The 15,166-nt window shown below is 38.4% G+C and overlaps 1 protein-coding gene across 1 annotated transcript in view; it reads right to left on the bottom strand.

Moving 5' to 3' along the window:
• The window catches only part of TAF4 (TATA-box binding protein associated factor 4), a 151,722-nt gene that overhangs the window by 58,520 nt on the left and 78,036 nt on the right, over positions 1-15,166 (bottom strand). Inside the window, exons 5-8 of the mRNA XM_029612659.1 lie at positions 13,889-14,008; positions 12,739-12,861; positions 1,131-1,220; positions 184-420 (exon numbers count right to left, since the gene is read on the bottom strand). Of these exons, the coding sequence (XP_029468519.1) occupies positions 184-420; positions 1,131-1,220; positions 12,739-12,861; positions 13,889-14,008 (570 nt within the window). The remainder of the gene's footprint in view (positions 1-183; positions 421-1,130; positions 1,221-12,738; positions 12,862-13,888; positions 14,009-15,166) is intronic.

Here is a 15,166-nt window from a genome sequence, read left to right as displayed (position 1 = left end):
CTTGGCTAAATGACAGATGTGCTTTTCTTGCCCTGAGCTGTAGTAACTCATGGCTGCTCACAGCTCTGCACTTGTTTCACCTGCAGCACGGACTGAAAATCTATTGCCAACCCAATATGGATCAAGTTCATTTCAGGAAAAGCCCACCCCTGCTGAGATAATCAAGGCCTTTGCTTTACATACTAGCGGCGTAGGCTGCCCTGGTTTTCCAATTTGCGGAGGCTGCGTTAGACTGATTACAGGCTGCTGCAGAGTGCTCGTTACAGTGGCAGTGGCTTTCCCCGCTGTGCGCTGGATGGAGCTGCTCAGCATCACTGCCGTCAGTGCCGTCGTGGCTTGCGTGGGCGGCTGCTGCTGCTGGCTCTGCTGAATAAAGGCTGCCGAGTCTGGGGTCAACTGTCTCAGGGCAGGTAAACTCCTCTGAGGGACAAAGAGGAGAAAATCGGGTTAGCGACAGGTGTACTACGCTGCTCCTTCTCAATTCTGCACACATTCACCCAAAGGATCCAAAACCTCAATTATTCAGCTGGCAAGAGATCAAGGCTTCAATTATTTCAACTCGTGGCATGCTAATCAATTTTTGACAGCAAATTTCCATTTTCTTCATTCCATGGGGTAACAGAGAGAGAATTTCTCCAGCCAGTGAGTCTCCTCCTCTTACATTCATTTTTCAAGAGGCAGTATAAGGTTAAATTTTCTGCTGCTGGTTCCTATTGCTTCTTTTTTCTTAGGCTCCTGTCTGTGTCCCCTTTCTTTTACTGTCCTAGGATTTGTACATGCTGACTTTTGATTATGTCCATGCACCTGATTTTACATGTCTTTCTCCAAGTCTATGCTCCAGCTGTCTGTCTGTATTAATATAATGCCTGCATGAGGATCCGCACAAGAGTACCCTAATTTACTGCATAATGACAGGAATGACAAAACAAAAGCAACCATAATAAAACAGGAGCTTTAAATGGCCTAAACACAAGCCATTAAAGAAAAAGTGCTACTTTTGCCAAGGCAGCGCATCTCACGTCGGTGTGCTGAAGCGCTGCTTTAAGAAACCCCTCATAGTGATCACTAAAATAAATGCATTAGCACAAAAGTTTTAAAAAGAAAAAGCTAAAGGAATCAGACAAAGTTACCTTCAGGAAAGGCACAAGGTAAGGTTGAGGTGAAGAATTCAGCTCTCGGTATAACCTGCTAGTGAAATCTTCTGCTTCCATTTTTCCATCCTGTGAAACAATGAACATTTGGCATCCTTGTATAAACAGCAGCATCACAGCCCATGAAACTGTTTATGTGGGTGAACAACATTTTACGCACGTAAGTGTCCCTCAACGCAGCTAAAAGTCATAGAAAATGCATAGGAACAGGACGGCAGAAAAAGAGCACATGGCCCATCTAGTCTGCTCATCCGTCCACAGCGCAGTTAGAAGTGGCGTTCCCAAGTGTACAAAGTCATGGATACACCGTGCATTTTCCATGAAAACAAAGTACCCACACATCTTTGCTTTCAGAACCAGTGCACAGCCCATGGCCTTTGTCGTAACATGGACAACCTGAAAACAGCCCCAAAGGGTAAATTTTGTAAAGCACAGTCAGGACCTCCAAGCGTAAAGTTAGGGGTTACACGTGAAGACTGATGAATGTGCGGCAGTGGATTTTCAGCCACCTAAACCCATGTGGATAAGTTCATAACATGCGGTAATCTGGCTGCACTAGGAGGGAGGGTGGGTCCCAGGGCTTATTATGAAATGGCAGGCTTAAGTGAAGGTTGTGAAAAACATGCAGATCCCTTATGCACAGAACGTTATGCCATCGATGTGCACAGAATACGATATTCAAAGCCTGCGATGGAGAATCATGCATAAGACAAAAACAGAGCGCAAACCTGATCTGTCCCAAGCTCAGTAACAACTCTCCAGTAATCTCCTCCTGCCTAATGCTCTCGCTCCTTTTATTAAATATTCAATCACTGTCAAAGAAAATTCCCCTTATAAATGATCTACTAGAGGAACTAAATCCCACTATCTTCTGCATTACAGAAACATGGCTGAAAGAAAACGATAGCATCCTATTAAATCAAATTGACCACCCCAACTATGATATCTTCCACTTCCCCAGACAAAAACGTAAAGGCAGGGGTCTATTAAACCCTACAAAGCTGAGATCGACCCTCCATATGAAGTGGCAATACTAAAATCACCACAAACATACATTGGCTTAGTCTATTGCCCACCTGGAACGCTCCAAAAAGACTGCTCACCTCTAATCGAAATTTTCACAAAAGTGTTTCCAACCCCCGAATAGACTAACGTAGGGGATTTCAACCTACATGTAGACAGCATAGCAAAAACCACAACATGTAAAATATGTTTGGACACCATGGAAGCAATGGGATGGTCAGAATATGTAACCAACCCTACTCACAAAGCAGGATACATCCTTGACCTAATTTTCACCAATCACAGTAACTGCATAATCAATACCACGCACAACATAATCCCCTGGGGTCAGATCACCAACTAATTAAAGCAGAAATAACCCTTCTAAACAAAGAGCAAACTTACAAAATAAACAACTTTTCACATAAAGAAAAAAGATAGAAACTGAATTACCTAAAGAAAATTAAAACTATATTTACCAATTTTGACCATGACAATGCCTCCTTATCCTTTGACTCCTGGGATAGAATCACCAATGAAGTAGCAGATAACCTATGCCCAATCCAGGAAAAAACAGTCCAGAATGAAGGCAATACTGCCAAACAAAAGAAACCTTGGTATAGCGAAGACCTAAGACTCTCTAAATAGAACCTGAAACACCTGAAAAGCAATGGAGGAAAAGCCAAGCTACGGAATCCCTAGAAAAATACCGGGAAAAATCAATAAAGCTAAAAAAAGACTACTACGCAAAACAGATTCATTACGTAGTATTTAACTCCAAATTACTCTTCAAAACAGTTAAAAACCTAAACAAGGACCCATCTTCCATTATCTCAAATAACCACCAGTTCTCAAAGAACTCCTGCAATGAATACGCCACCGCTCTATTAAACAAAATAAACAAGCTAAAAACACAATTCGCCACCTACCAGAAGAACCTGAAGAAAAACTGGGACAAGCAAAATGGAACATATTCAACCCAGTATCTAAGCTTGAAATAAATGAAATCACGGCAAAACTAAAACCTGCGATCCGGTCACTGTACCCAATCCCCGCAAGAGCCCTAAAAACAGTGAACAGCGTCTGAAGGATGGGTCCCCACCAAGGCTAAACAAGCCGTAATTAAAGCAATCATAAAAAAACAGAAGAGGGAGAATCAATGACTGGGACAATTATTGGCCAATACCCAACCTGCCCTTCATTGCAAAAGTTCTTGAAAAAGCAGTGTTATCACAGTTAGTGAACCACCTAGAAGACAATAATATACTACAGCCAAACCAATCTGGATTCACAAAACCCTGCTCATCTGTACTGCAGGTTTGATACCAATGAACCCCACATTCTGGTACTAATTGATCTCACACAGTTGACCATACACTACTGTTCCATCAGATGAGAAAAATAGGAACTGACGGAAAGGTGAACGAATGGGTCTCTTCATTCCTAGAAGACAGGACATTTCAAGTTAAAATGGGCAATCACATTTCTGACTCGTGGAGTTCCCCAGCGCTCAGCACTCTCAGCTACTCTGTTTAACATTTATTCGCTGCCCTTAAGTACATTACTAGCAAGTCTAGGAATCAACTTCTTTCTATATGCAGATGACATACAATTCTACATTCCTTTCGACAAAACATTAAAAAAAAAAACAAAACTGCATCAACTCTGGCATCATACATGAAGGCAATGCAACAAAAACTCTCTCAGCTGAAACACTTACCCCCCCCTAAAAAAACGAAATTATGCGGCTACGAAGAAATACAATGTTAAAGTTGGGTTAATATATTATGTTAATCTTCCTATCACTTCTCTGCTCCAAGTTGTACTTATCCCTGTTTTATTGTAACTGTTTTTTGGTTCAGCACCTGTTATTTACTTCATTCACTATATCTCTCATCACTCCCCTGTTTATTGTAAACCGGCATGATGTGATACTCTCACGAATGCCGGTATAGAAAAAACTAAAATAAATAAATACATAATCAAACCACCACCATTAGACTTGGGAATTTTACACCTTACTCCCACAGATCAAGTATGGGGGGGACCTAGAAACATAGATAGATGAGAACTTCACCATGAGAAAACACATAAGCAAGCTAATGAAAACAGGATACTCTAAGCTGAGAATATCAGAGACTGAAAGCTTTACTAACAATTCAAGACTTCCGCACTGTACTACAAAGACTGATATTTTCAAACTTAGATTACTGCAACTCCTATTACTAGGCTTACCCGCAAGATTATTAAAACCACTGCAGTTACTACAAAATGTCTCTGCCAGACTCTTACTAGGAACAAGGAAATCTGACCGCATCATCCCCTCGCTGGCTTCCTGTACAATCCAGAATTCACCATAAAGCATTAATGCTAACTTTTAATATCAACAATACTGACCCATGCTTATTAGGTGTTATACTTGAGCGCAACTACTGCAACTCTCTCCTCCTTGGCCTCCCTGCCTCTACAAGTATTACAAAACACTGCCGCTAGATCCATCCCAAAGAGAAAATGTGACCACATCACCCCCATCAACTACAGAATCCAATACAAAACCCTTACCCTCATCCACAAAAAAATGATCAACAACAAGATGGCCTGGCTAACCACTGCCCTCCGCCCCCACACCTCACAAAGAAGCCCCCGATCCACCGAATCCGGAGTCCTCGCCATCCCCCTCCCAAAGCAGCAGCACACCTCCCAAAGCAGCAGCACACCTCTCCTCCGGCAGAAGACGCAAACCTTATATAATGTAGAACCATATTTTGTTATCCTCTCTCTTCTCACATTGAGGAACCATGTTATTGTTATCATTTCTAGTCTCTTCTACTTCTTGTTATCCCCCTCCCAGTTTTGATTTCCCTGTTAAAATGTAATTTCCAAGCTTAACCCGTTTGCTGTAAACCGGCATGATGTCCACAACTAATGCCGGTATATAAAAATGTTTAAATAAATAAAATAAATAAATAAATAAACCTTCAAACACCACCTCAAAACATGGCTTTTCCTGAAAGCCCCCCCCCCCCCCCCTCTGCATAACCAAGAACACATTCCTCGGCCCTAGACAATCCTGCAGGTAAAAGCATCCCCCCTTGATCCCCCCTTGTTATCCCCCCCCTCCACTCCTACCTGCCTCACCCTATTCTACATCACCTGGTCTCCCTTCCCCATAGCTACCCTCTCCCCTCTGACCAAACAGCCCCTTGTAAACCCCTCCTGACCTGGAAATGCAACCCGTTCCTAATCTCTGTTCCCATGATGCAAGTCCCCAGTTCCCTTGCACATGTATTATATGTACTATAATTAGTTCTTGTTAACCCCTCCTGACCTGGAAATGCAACCCGTTCCTAATCTCGGTTCCCATGATGCAAGCCCCCAGTTCCCTTGCACATGTATTATATGTTCTATAATTAGTTCTTGTTAACCACTCCTCTAAATTATAATGTAGAAAATAAGCAGCCCATGTATTATATTAAGCGGCACATGTTTTTGTAATTAGTTACTTGCTAACTGTTCTAAGTTATACTGTAAAAATAAGCAGCCCATGTCTTATTTACTGTTCAGTTGTATGTGAACCGATGTGATATCTCGATCGAACGTCAGTATACAAAAACAATTAAATAACAAACAAACCGTACACACCGCAGAGAGCCCTCAGATCGCAAAACAATGGACTTCTAAAGATGCCCACAACTCAGAACTCACACCTAACGTAAATAAGGGACCGAATGTTTCCCATAGCAGGCCCCAAGCTCTCTGATAACAGAAAGAAAGAGTTTCAAACAGGATCGAAAAAGCTGCTTCCAACTTAACATAAAACAATATGCCGATAACTTCTCCATCAGTACCAGGGACATACTTAGTAGAATAAGCAATAAGAATGGAACAAAGAAAAAAGTGTAATGCTAGGAAAATGAGAATTTGTAAACAATGTTATATGAACCTAGAAAATGTATGAGTACATCCTTCATTTCCTTAGTAAATACTGACTAAGAATATGTATTGCAAACTTATGTGATCTTCTTTGGAACGACGGTATATAAAACCCCCAAATAAATAAATAAATAAGAATGTGTATTGCAAACTTATGTGATCTTCTTTGGAACGACGGTATATAAAACCCCCAAATAAATAAATAAGAATGTGTATTGCAAACTTATGTGATCTTCTTTGGAACGACGGTATATAAAACCCCCAAATAAATAAATAAGAATGTGTAATGCAAACTTATGTGATCTTCTTTGGAACGACGGTATATAAAACCCCCAAATAAATAAATAAATAAGAATGTGTATTGCAAACTTATGTGATCTTCTTTGGAACGACGGTATATAAAACCCCCAAATAAATAAATAAATAAGAATGTGTATTGCAAACTGTTGTGATCTTCTTTGGAACGACGGTATATAAAACCGCCCAAATAAATAAATAAATAAGTAAGTAAGAATGTGTATTGCAAACTGTTGTGATCTTCTTTTGGAACAACGGTATATAAAACCCCCAAATACATAAATAAATAAGAATGTGTATTGCAAACTTATGTGATCTTCTTTGGAACAACGGTATATAAAACCCCCAAATACATAAATAAGAATGTGTATTGCAAACTGTTGTGATCTTCTTTTGGAACGACGGTATATAAAACACCCAAATAAATAAATAAATAAGAATGTGTATTGCAAACTTATGTGATCTTCTTTGGAACGACGGTATATAAAACCCCCAAATAAATAAATAAGAATGTGTATTGCAAACTGTTGTGATCTTCTTTGGAACGACGGTATATAAAACCCCCAAATAAATAAATAAATAAATAAATAAGAATGTGTATTGCAAACTGTTGTGATCTTCTTTGGAACGACGGTATATAAAACCCCCAAATAAATAAATAAATAAGAATGTGTATTGCAAACTGTTGTGATCTTCTTTGGCACAACGGTATATAAAACCCCCAAATAAATACATAAATAAGAATGTGTATTGCAAACTGTTGTGATCTTCTTTTGGAACGACGGTATATAAAACCCCCAAATAAATAAATAAGAATGTGTATTGCAAACTGTTGTGATCTTATTTTGGAACGACGGTATATAAAACCCCCAAATAAATAAATAAATAAGAAGGTGTATTGCAAACTGTTGTGATCTTATTTTGGAACGACGGTATATAAAACCCCCAAATAAATAAATAAGAATGTGTATTGCAAACTGTTGTGATCTTCTTTTGGAACGGTGGTATATAAAACCCCCAAATAAATAAATAAATAAGAATATGTATTGCAAACTGTTGTGATCTTATTTTGGAACGGTGGTATATAAAACCCCCAAATAAATAAATAAATAAGAATGTGTATTGCAAACTGTTGTGATCTTATTTTGGAACGACGGTATATAAAACCCCCAAATAAATAAATAAATAAGAATATGTATTGCAAACTGTTGTGATCTTATTTTGGAACAACGGTATATAAAACCCCCAAATAAATAAATAAATAAGAATGTGTATTGCAAACTGTTGTGATCTTCTTTGGAACGACGGTATATAAAACCCCCAAATAAATAAATAAGAATGTGTATTGCAAACTGTTGTGATCTTCTTTGGAACGACGGTATATAAAACCCCCAAATAAATAAATAAATAAATAAGAATGTGTATTGCAAACTGTTGTGATCTTATTTTGGAACGACGGTATATAAAACCCCCAAATAAATAAATAAATAAGAATGTGTATTGCAAACTGTTGTGATCTTCTTTTGGAACGACGGTATATAAAACCCCCAAATAAATAAATAAGAATGTGTATTGCAAACTGTTGTGATCTTCTTTGGAACGACGGTATATAAAACCCCCAAATAAATAAATAAATAAGAATGTGTATTGCAAACTGTTGTGATCTTCTTTTGGAACGACGGTATATAAAACCCCCAAATAAATAAATAAATAAGAATGTGTATTGCAAACTGTTGTGATCTTCTTTTGGAACGACGGTATATAAAACCCCCAAATAAATAAATAAGAATGTGTATTGCAAACTGTTGTGATCTTCTTTGGAACGACGGTATATAAAACCCCCAAATAAATAAATAAATAAGAATGTGTATTGCAAACTGTTGTGATCTTCTTTTGGAACGACGGTATATAAAACCCCCAAATAAATAAATAAGAATGTGTATTGCAAACTGTTGTGATCTTCTTTTGGAACGACGGTATATAAAACCCCCAAATAAATAAATAAATAAGAATGTGTATTGCAAACTGTTGTGATCTTATTTTGGAACAACGGTATATAAAACCCCCAAATAAATAAATAAATAAGAATGTGTATTGCAAACTGTTGTGATCTTATTTTGGAACGACGGTATATAAAACCCCCAAATAAATAAATAAATAAGAATGTGTATTGCAAACTGTTGTGATCTTCTTTTGGAACGACGGTATATAAAACCCCCAAATAAATAAATAAATAAGAATGTGTATTGCAAACTGTTGTGATCTTCTTTTGGAACGACGGTATATAAAACCCCCAAATAAATAAATAAGAATGTGTATTGCAAACTGTTGTGATCTTCTTTGGAACGACGGTATATAAAACCCCCAAATAAATAAATAAGAATGTGTATTGCAAACTGTTGTGATCTTCTTTTGGAACGACGGTATATAAAACCCCCAAATAAATAAATAAGAATGTGTATTGCAAACTGTTGTGATCTTCTTTTGGAACGACGGTATATAAAACCCCCAAATAAATAAATAAATAAGAATGTGTATTGCAAACTGTTGTGATCTTCTTTTGGAACGACGGTATATAAAACCCCCAAATAAATAAATAAGAATGTGTATTGCAAACTGTTGTGATCTTCTTTGGAACGACGGTATATAAAACCCCCAAATAAATAAATAAGAATGTGTATTGCAAACTTATGTGATCTTCTTTTGGAACGACGGTATATAAAACCCCCAAATAAATAAATAAGAATGTGTATTGCAAACTGTTGTGATCTTCTTTGGAACGACGGTATATAAAACCCCCAAATAAATAAATAAGAATGTGTATTGCAAACTTATGTGATCTTCTTTTGGAACGACGGTATATAAAACCCCCAAATAAATAAATAAGAATGTGTATTGCAAACTGTTGTGATCTTCTTTGGAACGACGGTATATAAAACCCCCAAATAAATAAATAAGAATGTGTATTGCAAACTGTTGTGATCTTCTTTTGGAACGACGGTATATAAAACCCCCAAATAAATAAATAAGAATGTGTATTGCAAACTGTTGTGATCTTCTTTTGGAACGACGGTATATAAAACCCCCAAATAAATAAATAAGAATGTGTATTGCAAACTGTTGTGATCTTCTTTTGGAACGACGGTATATAAAACCCCCAAATAAATAAATAAATAAGAATGTGTATTGCAAACTGTTGTGATCTTATTTTGGAACAACGGTATATAAAACCCCCAAATAAATAAATAAATAAATAAGAATATGTATTGCAAACTGTTGTGATCTTATTTTGGAACAACGGTATATAAACCCCCAAATAAATAAATAAATAAGAATATGTATTGCAAATTGTTGTGATCTTATTTTGGAACGACGGTATAAAAAACCCCCAAATAAATAAATAAATAAGAATATGTATTGCAAACTGTTGTGATCTTATTTTGGAACGACGGTATATAAAACCCCCAAATAAATAAATAAATAAGAATATGTATTGCAAACTGTTGTGATCTTATTTTGTAACAACGGTATATTTATTTTTTTATGTATTTGTCAGTTTTTATATACCGTGGTTTGGAGCAAGCCTTCACAACGAATTACAGCAATAACAACAGTTTATATCAAACTGAATACATTGTAACAGGAAAAAACTTGAACAGATGATTATGATAGAAACTCTGTACAAGATAATAGAATACTTACAAGAAAATAATAGTAATATTCTGAATAAATGATAATTTACATGAAAATAACAAATAAATAAATAAATAAATAAATAAAAGTGGGTATGGGACATACGGTTGGATGCAGGACTGAAGATTTGCCCATCACCCCCCAAACCGTCTTTTCCAAGTCCCCTGCTGTTCTAAAACAAACCTGATTGTTTCTAGTCACACAAAGTCAGCAGGGTTATTGTTTTCAAAACCTGATAAGGAGTTGGACAAAAGGTTCAAGGACTGTACTCAAAAAAAGTAAAAACTAAGAGCGCTTTTAGCTGAATATAGCCCCTACTCTCTGGAATGTTCCCTTGAAGGAGCTGGAATCTGAAAATAATTTACCTTTCTTCTAGATGACTGTTGAAAGCTTGTACACCGCTATGAACTAGTGATTTTCACATGGAGTGACGGCATATAAAACACAGAAATAAATAAATACCATTCTACAGAGCAGTCTGATTTTGAGAAGCAGCTATCTATCTATCTAGTACTTGTCATCTAGAAGATTTTCATGGTTAGCTGTTACCTTAGCTCTACAGCTTATATCCCAATGCTGCGGTTTTGGGAACACTGTTTCTGCAGCTCATGCACCTCTGCTTATTTGAGCAATAGTCATTTTGCATTTTTATGAAATGATTCCATTATGTTCATTTTTAATCATGCAATTTATAGTTTGTTTGTTTTTTTTAATATTTGGTTTTATCTATTTAATTTTCTATTTTTGTGTCAGTTATCTTGTACTTGCTGTTTGGTGTTTATGCTCACATTTATACTGATTTTGAATTATTGTAAAAGGTTGTTTGCATTTGCTCAGAAGCGCAGCTGGGGGCTTTCTGTCAGACGGTGAATATACCAGGCTCCTCATAACACCACTAAGACAGCTAGCAGCAAATCGCCAGTATGGAGTGGAAGGCAACTTAATTCACTGGGGCAAGCAGCGAGTTCCGCAGTGCTCTGTCCACCTTTAAAGATTTGCTCAGTTTCGTTCTAGATGTGGGTTGTTGCTTTTTGCAGAGTCACACACATCAAAATGAATAAAAATATATTTTTCCATTTGAACAGATTTGAGAAAGATGTTGGCAGAAAGGGACCATTTGGTCCACCGAGTCTATACAATTTTTTTTTACATTTAAAATTATAGTAACATTTTCTTTTACAAAACAAATTGGTTTGAAACAAAATCTGCATGCAAAACAAAATAAATGTTAACACCCCCCTCCCAAAAAATTCAATTCAAATCTTTCTGTCCTGATACAGAAAAGGTCATGTATTGTGTTGAATGAAATCTTGTAAGGGAGACCCTGCTTTTGGCAGATAAAGTTATTACGTACAGTGGGGGAGTGCGCCCTGTACTCGCTCAGGACGATGCCATTCTGATTGACTCCAAGTTGCACTAATTGGTCTCACGCTTTGGGGCCGAATCAATACAGTGCACTCAGCCGGCTGGACGCACTACAGTAACTCCTCATGCAATAATGGGATTAGTGCATCCAACATGCACGCAGATCATAGCACTCATCACATGTAAATGCCATGTAGGTGAGGCTATTAGCTATTACCCCTGATGCAAAAAAGATCACCGTGCACCCGATGCACATGTTTTAACATGCAAAACTCAACACCAGCCCCGAAGCTGGCATTAAGTTTTCACACGCTCCAAGCCACCACAAAAAACCCTAAAATATTCAGTAGGAGGAACCACAGAAAGCAGCATGGGAAAAAAAAAAAAAGCCTGATGGTGGTCAGGTTAGGAAAACGGACGCTCAATTTACCTAACCTGTGCACAGCCATATCTCCTGGGGGCCTGATGCCGAGGAGACGCTAGAGTCGCACAATTTATCCTAGCGCCTCCTTTTTAGCGCAGCAGCTCATGTGCCTATTGCACTGGGTGCCTAGGAGAGGGGGATGTGCATGTGCCCAGTTTGGATGCGTATTTTTTTGAGCTTGATATTGCATCGGCCCCTTCATGTGCTAGCTTCTCTCCACTGGAGCTCTGCATCCAAGACGTCACACTACAGCTCACGGAAGAATATACTACGGGCCCTGGTTATTAGATGCTGTGTCCCCTTTAGTCACCCTCCCTGCATGTGTATTCTCACACACAGAGATATAAACCAACCAATTTAAGATGGTTTAATAAATACATATTTTTAAATGCAGCCTTAACCGTTTAATTAAACTCCAAGTACCATGCTAGAGTAACTGGGTTCAAATCAAAAAGTGAGAATCTAGAAACAGGATTTTCTAATATGCTATAGACTTTTAAAACTCTGATAGAATACTTTGTTATATTATTGCTAAAACATGCTGTACGCAGTTAGATGGTATCTTACAAGGAGAAAAAAAAGATGTAAACAATAATGGGATGGCTCCGTTTAGTTGTAAGTGTACGTCAATGCACATGATTTAAACAAGGAGTAAGAATCTTTTAAAAGAAAATATATAAAGTACCAGATGGAAACACTGGTTAAAACCTAGGATTTAAAATGTAAGACTTTCTACTGGGTGTTCCAGAATAGACAGAAAAGCATAGCGGCATCGGGAATCCATGGGCTTTCATTTATCCAATTACTGCCAGAATCCCGTCATCCAGCCAAATCCCACTACATGTGGATAGAATGGACCCAAGCCGTTCTTACCAGCAGGTTCTGGACAAGTTCTTTCACGTTGGCTGCAGTCTCGGAGGACTGTTTACCAGAGGAAGCCAGTTTTATTAGCGTGGACAGAAAGTTCTTGCATTTCTTCACATTTTCCATGGTTTCCTATTTAGGAGAGAAACACATGCGTCTTATTTTGGGCATCCTCCTCAAGAGTTTCAGTACATTGTCAATAAGGGCTGGTCAATAAATCTATTTAAAAAGAGAGATGGGTTTGGGATCGGTGCAAGGGACTTCCATGCAGCTGACACAAGGAACCTTGCTCCCAGGCGTGGTGGAGTCAAGAGAATATTGTGAATACAATCCTCACTGTTCCCACAATCCGAGCACAGACACTGCTGAGGGCTACAGAACATGTTCTAGTGTCACCTGCCAGACAAGAGCAATGTCCTACATCTCCCAACAAGTGGAGGTTACAGAAGATTTACAGGGTGGTCGGCAAATGGAAAGCCCAGGGAGCCCAGTCAGAAGCTGGGGGTGGCCTTTCAAGGCCCATTGCAACAGCTAGGCCTGAAAACAGGAAAGTGCATTTTTACATAGAGAGAGCTGCAAATTCTGATGGGAAATGGATGCTTTAGAAGAGGGTCTGAAAGAGTCCCAGGTAGGAAAAAGTTGGCCCGCCACTGCTGCAGAAGGCAAAAGGCACACACTTATGCGAGCTCTCTAGACACTGCAGATCTCTGCATCAACAAAGGCAGGGTTAGCCAAGTTCTGCTGCTACTCTCTGAACAGGTCTTCTGCTCCATCTCCTGCACGTAGCATCCACCTCCCTTAATGTGGCGTTTTTCCACGATGCGGGTACCTTTAGCCACATTTAGGGGCGCCGTTCTCAGGGGAAAGGAAAGTGATTTCCTGTAGAAAAGCTACTGGCACAAAAAGAAGGTAAAAAGTCCATAGGTGCCCCAAGTCTCAGAGTAAACATGTGGGTACACTTTTTCTTTGAAACTCCAGGAGTAAGAAGTATTGGCGGACTTTATGCCAACGTAGTCAGTTTTCACCCCCCCCAAGAAAATATGAGACTATCCCTTGAGAGCTCTGTCAAAGTTAAACTGCTGCATGCCCGTGCTCCTGCACACCGTACAGTACCTGCGGGAGATCAGCGCTGGGAGCGACAGGGTGAAAATGATCTTACCGTGGCAGCTGTGGAGGGTGCAGTTGCTCCTTGCACAGTTCTCTGCTGGGTTCCAGTTTGTACGACTGATGCCGTTCCTAGTGCTGCTGTTTGTGCTGTACTACCCAGAACAATCTGAGGCTGCAGAGGTCACAGACAAGAAAGAACTGAGCTTTGCACACCGTGGAAACAGTATTACTCTTTACCAAGCGACAGACATCAGAAAAGATAAAAACGGAAATATTATTATTATTTGTAAATCATCAATCTGAATGAACAATCTTGGTGGTTTACAGCACATTAAATAACAAAACAACAATATACATAATTCTAATTACAATAAATTGTAACCTAATATACATGAAATTAAAACAGTTATAGTCAGCTTATGATGCTTGGCCACTATCGTTTTTTTGGAAATACGATGTTAAATAGCGTTGATGTTCAATTCTAGTCTTACTTCAACCAGCATGGTGTTCCAGAGTTTAGGGCCAGCTATGGAAACTGCTCTGTCCCTGACCTTGCTTAAATGTGTGCCATGAACAGTGGGAACTTCTAAACGACCTTTATTTGTGGTTCTGAGAGCTCTGTTGGGAATGTAGAGTTGCAATGAGGCATTTAGCCAAGCGACGTCATTATTATAGAATGAATTGTGAATGATTGTTAATATTTTATATTCGGCTCTAAATTTGATGGGCAAGCAATGCAGTAATTGTAGTGTGGAAGAGATGTGATCAAATTTGCTACGGCCCATTAGAACTCTTGCAGTAGCATTCTGCAACATCTGTAGAGAATGAGCTGTTTGAGAAAGAGCGAATTGCAATAGTCAAATTCACTAAAGATTAAAGTTTAATACAGTCCTGTAATCGTCTTGATGCAAGGAACACAAAAGAAATGAGGGCAGAAAGTTGTATATTCCTACCCAGACTAGATTATAATCAAGATGTGTGATGGTAATGGACAAGACACACAGAGTTACTTACAGTTATACAAAAAAGTCATGTAGAGGTGGAGTTGGGGTGACCACAACTGTTAATAGGTTAAATCCTTTGCTTCTCTGATTATATTATATGCCTGATTGTTTTCCATGTGTGTATAGTTTGGATGTTAGCATATTTCTATGAAGGCTTACCACTGTATATATGATGAGAATGCCTTTCTACTGCAATGATTTGTTTCTTATGTTTCTTTGCTGGAAACCAATAAAAATAATTACGCACAAAAAAAAAGTCATGTAGCACTTGTTCTTGCAGTACCAAAACGTGACCACTGGATGGCAGAAAATGCCGCAGAAAGTGG

Source organism: Rhinatrema bivittatum, chromosome 8 (genome assembly GCF_901001135.1).
Source record: "Rhinatrema bivittatum chromosome 8, aRhiBiv1.1, whole genome shotgun sequence".
Taxonomy (NCBI): Eukaryota; Metazoa; Chordata; class Amphibia; order Gymnophiona; family Rhinatrematidae; genus Rhinatrema; species Rhinatrema bivittatum.
This window is presented reverse-complemented; position numbering and strand designations above follow the sequence as displayed.